Below are 12394 nucleotides of genomic sequence, written 5' to 3'. Positions count from 1 at the left end.
GAAAAGAAAAGAAAAGAAAAGAAAAGAAAAGAAAAGAAAAGAAAAAGACAAAGACCAGCAACTATAAAATGTAATGAATCATAAAGCTTAAGAAAAAGTGATAGGTAGAAAGAAAGAAGGGAAGAGGCAACCACTGAAGCCATATTGCTGCAATGTCCCTTCAGATATTTAGTCTAAAAAAACAGAAAAAAAAGCAAAATCATTGATACAAAAATCAATGAGGGAAACAAAAGGGATAGTCCTACTCATTAAGCACCATTATTCCCAGTATGCTCATGGAGACCAATACACAGGCAGAACCAAACATATGATGAATATTCAATGTTTTGTGTTTTTAATTTTTTTCTGTTATTTCTGAATTGGGAAATAGATATTAGAAAGAAATCTCTAGTGGTCCCCATTTTTCTTTTGAAATTTAAAAATTGTTTAATTTTTTAAAAAAATTGATTTATTTTGAACTTAAGAAATTAAACAAATATTTCTATAACATAGTAGAAAAGAAAAAGATGATTGTACATAATAGTCCAAATCTATTATTTACAACTTGATGTTCATTTTAAATATATAATAGTTATCATCTATTTTTCTTTTTTATTTCCTTTTTTTCTTCTCTACCATTAGACAAAAATATGCATGCATATTTTATATATATATATAAATGTATATATGTATATATATATATGTCTATTTATCAGTTCTTTAGATGCAGATAGTATCTTCCTTCAAATGTCCTTTATAGTTAATCTGTAGATTATAAATTTCTGAGGGTGATAGATTTAGAGCTAGAAGGAACCTTAGAGATCATCTACCCTGTCACATTAAAAATTAAATGACTAGAGAAAATAAGTAACTTTATAAGGTCACACAGGTAGCAAATGGCAAAGTCAGAATTTGAACCCAAATCCTCTGGTTCCAGATGCAGCATGATTTGCTTCTTGGTATCACAATGATTAATACATCATAGGCTCTCAATAAAGAAAGTATGTATTTGCTCTGGGACTTGTCACTAAAAAACCTCTCACCTTGTGATCAATTTCGTGATGATTCTTTAATTTAACTTAATTCTTTAATTTAATTTTTGATGTTGTTGTTTTTTTATCTTTGGAAAATATACAGAGTCTGCTGCCATAGGGTCAGTGCTTGAATCCTGGCTTGGAGAAATTGCCAGTCTGTTGGCTCCACACTACCATGATCCAATGTTGACTTTGATCTTGATAGAATCAGTATTTGCATTATTGAGATTTGAGAAAATTGTAAATTATCTGGATAACTTGGTCATTCCATTCTAGGAATACCTACTGACTTAGATTGAATGTCTATGTTAAGTTAGTTGAGATTTCCATTTGTGCAGATAGATCAGCTTTTCTGGTTATATTTGCTAAATACATGATCTTAAGGCTAAATAGTATAGCTATCATACAAAATAATCTTTTACTGCTAACAAAGCAATGTTGAATCAGTCACAAGGACCTGAGATTTTTTTTTCCATTAAGTTCTCAGCTAAAAGTATTCTTTGTGACTACAAATGAATTATCCAAAATGGAAGTTCCTTGATTGAGTTTGTATTGTAGTCAGTTAAATATTAGCACTTGATTTGTAAAAATTGTCTAATTCCTTGTGAATTTTTGTAATTCTTTTTCTAACTCTAATCACATTTGGAATATGGAAAGTAGGGTGTGGTTAATTGCCTGATTGAGATGGAGAGACATCATATAATGTTATCTCCTTGTCAAAAGAATTCATAACTTCATACTTTCTGAAGTCATGACTTACGAACCTGATGTGATTAGTCAAGAAATTTAATTAGAGATAGAGTTCTAAATTGGAAAGCAGCAGCTGGAACCAGGATGACTTAAGTGAGAATCCTGACCCTGAGGGACTCTTGATGACCTTAAACTGAGAACCTAGTCTAGTCAAGTCAACAAGTGTCAATTAAACATCTACTAGAGGGAAGTGAACAAGCATTTTTCTAATGTTTGTTAGGTTTTAGGGACTATGTACTTTACAAATATCTCATTTTATCCTCTTAACAACCTTGCAAGTTGGTGCTATTATAAGTCATAGTCAACAACTGTTAATCAAACACCTACTAGGGATAAGGAAAACAAGTATTCTTTGTAAATATTTCATTTAATACTCACAATAACCCTATAAGGTAGGTTATTATTATCATCTCCATTTTACAGGTGAGGAAATTGAGGCAAAGAGTGGTCAAATGACTTTTGTAAATTACACAATTATTAAATGTTTGAACCCTGATCTTCCTGACTCCAGGATGACTATTCTATCTGCTTTGTCACTCAACTGTTTAGAAACAGACACTATACACAATACTGGAGATAAGAAGAAAGACAAAACAAATAGTCGCTCCTCTCAAGGAGTTCATAGTCTAATTGGGCAGACAGCATGAAAATAACTATATATAAACAACATATATACAAGATAAATTGAATAAATAGTCAGAAGAAAGGCATTAAGTTTAGGGAGAAAACCTGATGGGTTCCTTAACAGAAAAAGAACTTTAGCTGAGATTTGAAGGATGCTAGAGAAGTCAGAAGAAAGGAGAGAGATCTAAGATTCAGGGATGGCCAAGGAAAATTCCTGGAGACAGGAGATGCAGTACCATGGTTGAGAAAATGCAAAGAAGCCAATATCAGAAGAGAAGATGGAAGAAATAAGTTTTTTGCTTGGATTTTTGTTCTTTCTGGTATCCAAGTCACTTTCTTGAAATTTACATCAAATTACTTATATATTAGACATGAATTCAGAAATTCTCTTGTTTGTGCTAATTTTAATTGTGTATGTGATTTATCCCTTTTACTAGACTAAGTTTCAAGAGGGCAAAGACCATATTATATTTATCTAATCTTTTTTATCAACCACATCCTCAACGATAGTATGGAGTACAGAGTAGGGAATTTATAAATATTTTTAAAATATACTAAGTAACAAAGTGGATAGAGCATCAAGGCTGGAATCAAGAAGATTCATTCTCTTGAGTTCAAATTCTGTCCTCAGCCACCAACTATGTGACCTGGGCAAGTCACTTAGCCCTAATTACCTCAGTTTACTCATCTGTAAAATGAGAGGAGAAGAAAATGGCAAATCACTTCCAGTGCTGCAAAGAGTCAGACATAATTAGATTGAACTGATAGTACTCACTGGTAGTAAGTCCATATGATGAGGGAGGCTTATTTTCTCTTTTTATTGGATATTAAACTCTTGAACAGTGAGCTTTATATATTACCAGCAGGAAATGACTTAGAGAAAATTGGGCATATTTCATACCAGGAAACCCACAGTGCTAATTATTTTTAGCCGCAAAACAGAAGTCTGAAAGTTAGGGGCTATTAACTTACTTAGTCCCTTCTTATTCACAAAAGTTAATATGAAACTTCTCAAGGCCCAGACATTCTGGATTGCCTGCTGTACATCTTAAAGATCTCCAATTTATCTGACATTTACTTTCACATACTCTTAGTCCTCAGAGGTCATCTGGATCTTGCCAATATCTGAATGGGAATCCCTTCTAGAAGATGTGATGATTCTGGTTGGGTGATCATTCATCCCTGGGGGAATGTATCCCTCAGAGGAGCATATGAACTATATTTGAGAATTGGTCAATTGTTTGCACCAAAACAACAACCAATTTAAAAAACTCTAAATTCAATCTGGACTAAATGACCTCCAAAGTTCCAAACAGCTGGAAATCCTATGACTGGTTTATTTGCCTAAGCTTCTGTGTTTGTTGTGTTTTTAAACTGAGTCACCTGAAATTACTGGTTGTTTGGGATAGTGGGTGGAGAGGAGCTGTTAAAACAACCTTATGCTTCAAGTTTAAAAGCACCAAAATTTTTGTCATGTCGCATAGGGTGGTCTTAGAGAAAGCTCTAGGCAACTAATTTCTTCGGCTTCATGGCTAACAATGATCTCTTTTCACTAATATAATGTCAAAGTCCAGGCAAAATAATGAAAGAAATTTCTGGGTTTTCCCCAATTTATCTTTTTATTCTTCTTTTGACCATTTTAGTTCTCATTTGTATAGTTCTTTAAGGCTTGCAAATTTCCATTCATATTTTATTTCATTTGATTCTCATATCAGTTATTGTTAATCATTTGTTCTTGAAGAAGACCATGACATCATGCAAGAGGTATGATGACATTCAAGTCATGATGATCATAGTTGTCCTTCATTCTCAAAGACCTTGACATCAGGTAAGTGATGCCATGACAAGCATATGAACTGGAGTTGAGTGAGGGAGTACTGTACTGTTACTAGCCTCACTCTCTCCTCTGGAACATCTGGTTCCAGTGGCCATATATGAATCAAAATGATTGGATATGGCCCTGGATGTGAGGCAATAGGGGTTAAGTGACTTGCCTAGGGTCTCACAGCTAGTAAATATCAAGTGTCTGAGACTGGATTTGAATTCTGGTCCTCTTGACTCCAAGACCAGTACTCTATCCACGTCACCACAGAGCTGCCCTTTGATATATACGTGAATTGAATTTAAAGGGAGGGGGTGCTGTGAAAAGTCACCAACCTCACTTTCTCCTCCAGAACTATCTGGTTTCAGAGACCATATATGGATCAGGATGCCTGGAGATAGTCTGGTTGCAGTGGGAGACCTTGGCCTCACATCAATCCTGGAAGGCATGTATTGTTATTATACCCATATTACAGGTGAGGAAACTAAAACTGAGAAAGCCTAAATGGTTTGTCCAGAGCTACCCTACAAATACTTTGTAAGGAAGGTATTACTAAAATCCTTTTTTTTATAAGTGAGAAAACTGAGGCTGAGAAAGACTAAGTGACTTGCTCAGATCATATAAGTAGTAAGATGGCAAGGACAGGATTTGAATCTCAGTTTTGATTACAGAGATAGGAGATATCATGGCAAAGGCAGAAGGGCAGGAGTTGGTGTCATGAATGCTGGACACCACAAATAGTTCAGTATGACTGGAAGATACCATTGATATCCCCTGCCATACCATGTTAAAGTGTTTGTATTTTATCAGCGGTCATAATAAACCTACCAAAGGGGCAATTATTTCATTATATTATATATGTGTGTTACATATATATTATACATAATATAATATCTTAAATAGGGATATAATTTTGCAGCTATGTGAAGAATACATCACAAAAAGGAGTGACTGCTAGGAGATAGTCAACACTTCCCTTTTCCTCACTCAGTTTGTAAATCAGCTGGCAAATTGTGCCATATTATCCCTTGCATGTATCCCCTTCTCACTGCACATGCAGCCACTGACTTCTTGGGTCAACTCCTAATAACCTTTCATTTGAACCAGTCTCAATACATCCTCTGCATGAGTGTAAAAATGATTTTCCATAAGTGCACATCTATCAATATCCTTCCCCTCAATAAAATTCTCCTGGTTTACCATTGACTTTAGGGTCAAATGTAAATTTCTTTCCTTGGCATTTATATCCCTTTATAACCTTGGCTTAAATGCACCTTTTTAGCCTCGTTATGTATTATTCCCCTTCCTGTGCTTTTTTGGTCTAGCCAAATCAGTCTCCTTGTTGTACATCATATATATCTACCATCTTTGTGTAGAGAGCTTTAAGGTATACTCAAGCTGATTGGAAAAGAGGTGCTGTCTATGTCACAAGAAGAAGAATTAGTTTTAAATGGGCAAAAAATAGAATTGAAGGCATGAAGACTTATGAAGGAAACAGATTTGAGGTTAAGGAAGTCTTCTTAGTAGTCTTCACATCATCACCAGAAAATCATATTAAGGGTCACCCAACCCCTTGTTCTGCCAAACAAACAAGAGCTAATAACATGTTCACACCTGCTGGAGACCTAGATATCTTTTTGGCTTCATCAATGAGTTCTTGCCAGGAGGCACCAAAACCTACATATCTCTGCCATTTAAAAACACAGTCTTGTCAACTTGGGAACCATTGTGATATAATGAATATCTCATAGACTTATTGTATGTACTAAAAGAGACACCTGGGGGTGGCTAGGTGGTGCAGTGGATAGAGCACCAGCCCTAGGAGTCAGGAGTACCTGAATTCAAATCTGACCTCAGACACTTAATAATTACCTAGCTGTGTAGCCTTGGTCAAACCACTTAACCGCATTTGTCTTGCAAAAAATAATAATAAAAGAGACACCTGGAATAATAGAATGCTGTCTTTGAAATCACAAAGACCTACAATGCTTGTTTACTGACCATGGGCAAGTGGCTTAATATGTCCTAGACTCAGTTTCCTCATTTGTAAAATGGGGAAGCAAAAAAAAAGGAATAAACATTTGTTTATAGTCTTTTTTGTGCCACTCTGCTAATTGCTTTTATAACAAATACCTGTGACCTGGAAGACACCTGAAAAATCATCCAGTCTCAACTTATAGATGAGGAACTGAGGAAAAGAGACTTGCTTAGGATCCATCTGTGGTGGAATTAAATCCAGATCTTCCTGACTGAAGTCCATTCCTCTATCTCTTTTGCCACCGTAAGTCTCAACAAGCTCACAGGAATCTTGTGAAACTTTAACTGTAGGGTCCTCAGCGATCATAGAGTTTGACTCAATCATTTTATAGGTGAGAAAATTGAGGTTCAATAAAGTTAAATATCTTGACAGAGCAAGGATGAGACTTAAATTCTTCTAATCCCAAATTCAGCACTAATTTCACTCATAAAGTACATAAAGTATTTTGCAAATTTTAAAGTGCTACATATTTTTGCTATTATCTCTTGCTCCTTTCTTTTCCTCCTTCTTCCTTTTTCCAGCAAAGAGGGCTGCAACCAACTCATGTCTCTAAACAGTTAAGGTTTTTGTGATTGCAGTGAAGGTACCACAAAGCCCATGGGTAAATCTTCTAATCTACCACAGTAAGATAAATGTTCATATCTCAGTGAAAACTACCACAAACCACACTCAATAGCAAAACAGAAAGGAAGCATCAAGTTTCACGAGGAATAATGAGAACTAGCCACTGAATGTGGGATGTAGCAAGGTGGCATCCAGAGGAATGAGAGGGAAGTTTCCAGAGCAGAGCCCAAGGTTCAGTTGTTAAATCATTCAACCACTGATGCCAGTGACCCTGAGGGTGACCTCCCCCCCAGCTAGTCACTCAGGATGAGGACAACAGCTTGCAATACCTTTTTTTAAAAAAATTTTAACAGGCTGTTTTTGCTTTGGAAATAAATAAAGGGCTTCTATTCCCTCCCTGCCAAGGTCTGGCACCTTTCCTGGTCCCGAAATTCACAACAAACTAAGGAAGGAGGAGGTACAAGCCAGACTACAAAACAACCCATGATGGCTTGAAAAGAGAGTTTTTTTATTGGTAGATTAATAAAAAAGGGTTTGATCATTCTTATATGGTTTGGTAAAAAGAATCACAACTGAGTATACAGGGCAAAGGATGTGTTCTTTGTGATTGAGGAGACACAGAACCAGGTAACTTTTAGATTATGTTATGACAAATACTATACCTTGTAGTTTAACTCCCCTGGGCAACATTCCCACAAGCTCTGTGGTGGGGAGCTCATCCTCTGCTTCATTGGAATTGTTGGGTGGCAGAGCTCTCCTGCCCGAAAAGGCCCTCTGGGTTTCTTCAGACATTGTTTGGCTTTAACAGCTCCTTGAAATAAAAAGGATGCAGAGAAAGATACCTGAAGTGAGTTATATTTGAGAGATTCAAAAACAGAGAAAGATTTATCAGTGTGTAATGACACTTGAGATATACGCTTTTAGTTTCACATAAATAAAAAATTGAGACAGCAACAAGTATCAACTTAATGATGGAGTACAACTTCTCAAGGGCTTAGAAGTTATTTTGTGTTTGTCAAAACATGAAAAGTGCGGGGAAGGAGAGATATTTCCATAAGAGGGCTTATTTGAAGAAATGAAAAATTCTTTTTTTTTTTTAGTTTTTTTGCAAGGCAAATGGGGTTAAGTGGCTTGCCCAAGGCCATACGGCTAGGTAATTATGAAGTGTCTGAGACTAGCTTTGAACCCAGGTACTCCTGACTCCAGGGCTGGTGCTTTATTCACTACACCACCTAGCCGCCCCTAGAAATGAAAAATTCTAAAGATTTCATGAATTATGTTTTTTTCCTCTAATCCTCAAAGATATTACCTCTCTTGAGATTAATAGAGAGATAGACAGACAGATTCACCTATGTGATATGGATCTATAAACATTCAAAGTAGTACAATAAAATGAATGTGACTAGATTATCAAAAGAATTTGGAATCAGGTTTTCATCAGAGAAATTGCAAAAATGTTTTCTTTAGAGACTCCAGACAATAATTAATGCAGATCAGGTAAAACAAGGCTAGATCATTGAACATGAAGTCAGGAACACCTGAGTTCAAATCTGACCTCAGATCTTAATAGTTTTATGACCCTCAAGGAGTCACTTAACTACATTCAGCCCCAGTACCCTCATCTATAAGATGAGAAAGATGCCTCCTTCCTCAAAGGATTATTGTGAGAAGTGGATAATATAATATTTGTATTAGGTTTTTTTGCGACCTTTTAGTGCTAAATATATTTTATTGATGATGATAATGATGATAGGATACTGTAGAAATCATGCAATATCTCACTTTAGGTTGCAAAAATTTAGTACCTACGTAATATCAAACTAGATGACCTGACAGCTAGAGTTATGGATCAGAAACGCACTACCTTTCATAAAATAGCAAATCTCCAAGCTCTAGATTTCAAATGTCCTTGAGAATTCAGCAGCAGCAACAGCAGCAGCAACAATGATATAGAACTTATTTAGAATTGGAGCATTACCACAATTATTTGCACACAAAATTCATCTGTTAAAATTTTAAAATAATGTTTTAGTAAATATTGCCAGGACAAATACTGATGACCTCCAAGCTATGTGGCAGAAAAAAGATTTTAAAGAATTGATATCTAACAAAAGAAACCAAACCTTATGGGGAAAAGATGATATCTATATTCTCTCCACTGTCCTGGCTCCTACTGGAGAATCTTTACAATGTTCTCAGTGAGCCTATAAAAGGTGAGCAGCTATGTGGTGAAGTAGATAAGAGTGCCAGGTTCTGAAGATAGGAACACTTCTTTCTGAGTTCAAATCCAGCCTCAGATACTTACTAGCTGTGTGGCCCTGGATAAGTCATTTAACCCAGTTTGCCTCAGTTTTCTCATCTCTAAAATGAGCTGGAGAAGGAAATGACAAACCATCTCTAGTATGTATCAAGAAAACAACAGAGTTGGATCTAACTGAAATTCAACAATCTAAGTAACAACTATCATTATCATTATTATTATTATTATTATTATTATTATTATTATTATTATTATTCTCATTTCCATCTTTCTTGACAGAGTTCAGATAGAAATGATGCTAAGAGAAAATACTATACTGCTGTTTTTCTTTTAGATTTAGTATTCTTTTTTATTGAAACATTTTATTTCTATTTCACCTTCAATTCCAAATAGATTCCTCCCCAGAGAGCCATCCCTTGTAACAAAGAATGAAAAACAAAAGAAAAAATTCAGCAAAACTTAACACACACAATTTAATCTGACAAGACATGTAACTTTCTACACCCATGATCCCCACTTTCTACAAAGAAACGAAGACTCATTTTCTCAATGCTTCTAGTGCTTATTTAGTACATCAGTCATATAGTAGGCTTTAATAAATGCATGGTAACTTCTTGAGAATCTAGCTTATCCATTATAATTAGGTAAAATTCAATTTCAGGGTTAGACATGCAAACTTGCCTTCTTTAGCGTTCAGGAATCCCATTTGGTATTTTACAAGGTTAAGCAACTTAACCAGGATCTCACAGCTACTAAATGTCAAAGACTGGATTTGAACTCAGGTCTTTCTAATTCCAGGGCTAGTGCTCTATCCATTATGCCACCTAGGCATTTTATTAAAAAAATTGTATATGTTAATTCATTTGATCATTTGACTGTCTAGCAAAATGAGGTAAACAGAAAAGATCTTTGGGGATGAAAGTTGGGGAAGGGCAAGAAGAGAATTGGGGTCTAACCTTCTGATTTCATTGGTATAGGAAACTGCAAATAATTAATTCTTATGAGTTAATTAGGACATTGAGAGGTTGAATGACCTGTCTGGGTTCATGGAGCTATTATGTCAGAGATATTAACTGAACTCAAGTCATCTTCATTTCAAGCACAGTTCTTTATGTATGCCATTCCAGTGCCTATGGGGGTAGGTAGCATCATTTTCTATCTGCTGATGAGGATATAGACTCAAAAAGTCAAATAACTTACCTGAGGACATACATTAGTTAATTGGTGATAAGATTCAGTCCCCAGGGCTTCTGATTCTAAATCTGCTACTCACAAACAGTTCTGGAATATGCTTCCTTTGGAATTACCTTCTGGGATGATTTATAAACCTCTGGGGACAAACCCTATAATTTCTTACTACTGAGTAAAGTAAATGGAGTGCTATCTAAATGGAATTTTGAAGGAGGAATTCCAGGAATGTTTCAATTAGCATCATTGAAATAAGTATATACTTTTTTTAAGGTGACCAAGAGGACAACTTGTTTTTGCATATGTATATTCTAGTATTGATTTTTAAAATGAATATCAAACTGACAGTTAAACCTCATCTATGAATAAGCAGATACAAATCAGTACTGTATGGGGGAGAGGGTGGAAGAGAGACGAAGAGACAGACTACTGAGAAGAGAAAGAAGAGAGAAAGGTATTAAGAAGGAGAGGAAAAAGGGAGTCAAAAGGAGAGAAAGTCTGTTATCTGGAAGATAGGTGGGGAGATTGGGCTAGGACTCACTATGGCACAATTGGGATTTTTTTGCTACTTTGGGAAATCTCTCTGAAGGCTGTTGATTTGGAGCATAGAAGGAGAAATGAGGAAGGTCTGTTTATCAAAGTGTTTGTGGACTGAATTCACATTAAAAAAATCGAAAGAGAAATGAAGGAAATTGAAAGAAGGAATCATTCAGCTTGAAGATGAAAGACCAAAAAAAACTACAGTTTGAAAAGTGCAGGTCTTGTTAAAGGGGCTTCAGATATACTGGGGAGAAGAGATTTCGCTTCAGGGGTAGAGGGGAGTTGATTTCGTGTAAAGTTTGGACATAGATAAGGGAGGGATTGGGAGAAACCAGTCCTGAACCAGAACCCCATTTCATCTTATCGAATTTGCTCAGAAGCGCGCACGCACTCAGGTCTCCCCCTTGCTGTTAACCTCCACCAGCGGCACACACCGACACCCCCACACCCCTCTTCCTTCTGCCATTCCTCCTTCCTCGCCCTGCATCCGTGTGAGCCTTGGAACGCACGGAGCAACCCCCAAACTAGAAAGTGACAGGATCCGACTTTAGGAATTCCTTGCTACAAATTTGGAAGAAAGTGTCCCTTCTGAGCTCCAGATCAGGGCTGCTGATGAAAGGACTAAAGGACCAGAATTAGAGAAGGTGGCCGCTTTTTAAAGAGCAACCCCAGCCGCACATCCCTCCAGTGGAGAGAAGATTAGGTTTCCCCTACTGCAAGAACCAGGCAGAGAGAACGGGGCAAACTTAGATACCGGTCAGAGTTAAGAGTTACAGAATGAGACAAATTTGCTTTGATTCTCTCTCTCTCTCTCTTCGTTCAGTTTTTACCTGTTGCTCTGTAGCTCCCCTGAGTTAGCTGGTTTTCCCCTCCTGGAAGACTTCTTCAAGTTGAACAGTCTGTCAGGAAAAGGAAAGAAATACCAGAAGTTAGGGGCTCTTAAGTAATTTAAAGACTTCCCTCCCTTCCTTTTTCTTTTCCACCCTCCCCCTCTTTGAGAGGGTTGGGTTTCCTTCTTCCCTAATAGCTGGAGCCGGGATTTCAGTCCACTCACATTCATTCACTTCTATGTTCCTTATTCCAAAGAGATTCTACCCTTTTTTTTCATCTCTGACATGTCAGAAGAAAGTTTCTCCTGGAAATCCTCCAAAAAGTTAATCTTGATTTCTTTATTCTGCTTCTCTTCACTCTACTCCGTCTATCATCCCCCCATGCTTTTCTTCAGCCTCTGAGTTATCTATTTTTCACATTTGTGTCTCTCAAGCATTTTAGAAATTAATTTATGTATTGGGAGAAGAGGACTGTAGACCTGCAGATACTTTGAGTAGACATTTATGACAGTGTCACCCAAGTGTAGCAAATAACAATTATGACCCAAAACAAGACTTAGACTATTTCCTGGAAAGTTTGGAAAAGTACATACATTTTGAACAAAAAAAAAAAATTAAAAGCAGGAGCCTTTCCCCCAGGGTTTCCTATTTATTGCCCCAACAAATTTTCTATTTATTTCTTTTCAAAAACTCAAATCATGATGATCTTATAAGAAAATCAAATTTTAATATAGCAGTGTTTTATGTTTCTGTTCATTGACTACA

At 36.3% G+C, this 12394-nt stretch overlaps 1 protein-coding gene across 1 annotated transcript in view; it reads right to left on the bottom strand.

Annotated features, from left to right (window-relative positions):
- Positions 1–11744, bottom strand: part of F13A1 (coagulation factor XIII A chain) — a 265734-nt gene extending 253990 nt beyond the window's left edge. The window contains exons 1-2 of the mRNA XM_074202109.1: positions 11630–11744; positions 7474–7622 (exon numbers count right to left, since the gene is read on the bottom strand). Of these exons, the coding sequence (XP_074058210.1) occupies positions 7474–7603 (130 nt within the window). The 5' untranslated portion in view covers positions 7604–7622; positions 11630–11744. The remainder of the gene's footprint in view (positions 1–7473; positions 7623–11629) is intronic.
- Positions 11745–12394: the final 650 nt, after the last annotated feature.

Source organism: Macrotis lagotis, chromosome X (assembly GCF_037893015.1).
Source record: "Macrotis lagotis isolate mMagLag1 chromosome X, bilby.v1.9.chrom.fasta, whole genome shotgun sequence".
Classification (NCBI taxonomy): Eukaryota; Metazoa; Chordata; class Mammalia; order Peramelemorphia; family Peramelidae; genus Macrotis; species Macrotis lagotis.
Note: the sequence above shows the minus strand (reverse complement) of the source record. Positions and strands in the feature narration are given on the sequence as shown.